Source organism: Tupaia chinensis, unplaced genomic scaffold, assembly GCF_000334495.1.
Source record: "Tupaia chinensis unplaced genomic scaffold, TupChi_1.0 Scaffold000119_2, whole genome shotgun sequence".
NCBI lineage: Eukaryota > Metazoa > Chordata > Mammalia > Scandentia > Tupaiidae > Tupaia > Tupaia belangeri.
The window spans coordinates 380,211-381,852 of record NW_006159586.1 but is presented as its reverse complement, the minus strand read 5'-3'; the positions used below and the strand labels follow the sequence as shown (position 1 = coordinate 381,852).

At 45.1% G+C, this 1,642-nt stretch overlaps 1 protein-coding gene across 2 annotated transcripts in view; it reads left to right on the top strand.

Annotated features, from left to right (window-relative positions):
- The window catches only part of LOXHD1 (lipoxygenase homology PLAT domains 1), a 219,353-nt gene that overhangs the window by 155,208 nt on the left and 62,503 nt on the right, over window positions 1-1,642 (top strand). For both annotated transcript variants that reach the window (XM_006144420.1, XM_006144419.1), the window contains one exon: window positions 372-534. In XM_006144420.1, coding sequence (XP_006144482.1) covers window positions 372-534 — 163 coding nt within the window. The remainder of the gene's footprint in view (window positions 1-371; window positions 535-1,642) is intronic.

Below are 1,642 nucleotides of genomic sequence, written 5' to 3'. Positions count from 1 at the left end.
TCTTTCCCTGGCTCTCTAGCTTGACAGGATCTTGGACATTTGCATGTACACCTGGTGTGTTTTCAAGCCAACCCAGGGATCTGAACCTGTAGCCAGTTATATGGCTTCCAGCACTGTAGTGAAGTTTGCTAGTGACTGTGCTACCAGGCTGGGCCTCATAATCTATTTTTGAATGACCCAGGGAATCCAGCCCTCAAGAGCCCACCCTTGATCTTGTCGTGTGAATCTTTAAGTAAGACTGGATCTTACTCCTTGGGCTTTTGCCTTATGTATGGGTGCCATGCCTCCTGTCCTTAGTCCTCAGGACTAAGACTGAAGAGCCACTAAAGTTTCCACATGTAGAGCTGTTTCTTCTCTCCTCTTCACTTTAGGGTACGGAGACCTTGACTTTCCCGTGTGATCGATGGCTTGCCACCTCAGAAGATGACAAGAAGACCATTAGAGAACTAGTCCCTTATGACATCTTCACTGAGAAATATATGAAAGATGGGTCCTTAAGGCAAGTCTACAAGGAAGTGGAGGAGCCTCTGGATAGTAAGTGTACTATGTTTACTCTCATCACCCTCAGCAACTCCAGGACCATGGCCCTCCTTGTAGAGCAGCCTCTGTGCCAAGATGAGCCTTTCACACAGGAGGAGGGTCTACTATTATCTCCATTTTGTAGAGGACAACCAAAGCTTTCAGAGGTTATATAACCTGCCCAAGTTCATTCTGCTAATAAATGGCAGAGCTACTCTTCAAAGTCTCAGCTGTCTCACTGTGAGTTTTGTGCTCAAATCTTTTCCTGGTCTGATACTGTGACAGTACATCCAATTATGGGTTATTCTGTGCCTGAATGACCTGGGCTTTGTTTTCTCTCTTGCCTTTATTTATGTGGTTATCTATCTCTGTGGCCTTGGTCCTCTCTGCTCTTGCCAAATTCAGCTGTCTCAACTGAGTCAAGAAATACCTAGATTAGTTCATAACAGGAGCTATTGTGTATTTGCTCTCAGTCACTGGGTTAGGCTCCAGAGTGTCCAAGGTCATGGGTTTGTTTTCCATATGGGCCTTTGTTCATTCTTTTTTCTTTATGCCAGAGGGTGTGTGTGCATGCACTAAAAAGATAAAGAGAAAGCAACCCCCTCCCCACCCCCAGTGGAGCCTGGCCACACTACAATCCTCTTTCTTCCAATTCTCTATCACTTCAAGGTCCTAGGCATGCATGCACATGTCCATCATCTCTCTAAAATTTCTGGGGCCCAGACTGGAACTTCAGTTCAAAGGATATGGTCTCTCCTGCATAGCATCTAACTGCTGCACTATGGGACTGGCCCCCTTGTCTATTCTTCATCAATGAGGCTTTTTCTGCAGGATTTGCATCATTCTGGACATCCATTTCTTGTGCTTATTCTTACTTTATTTTGTGTGATACTACCACATCCTGCTTCTCTTCCTGCTTCTCCGAATTGTCCACTGAGTCCTGGTTGGTTTTCTCATGCCGGGCAGTATTCCCCAAGGCTCAATCCTCAGCTTTCTCTCTCTTTTTTTGCTATATTTTATGTGTGCATTTGTGTATGCATGTGTATGTGTATGCATGTGTATATGTACATGCAAACACACACACACACACACACACACACACACACACACACACACACACTCT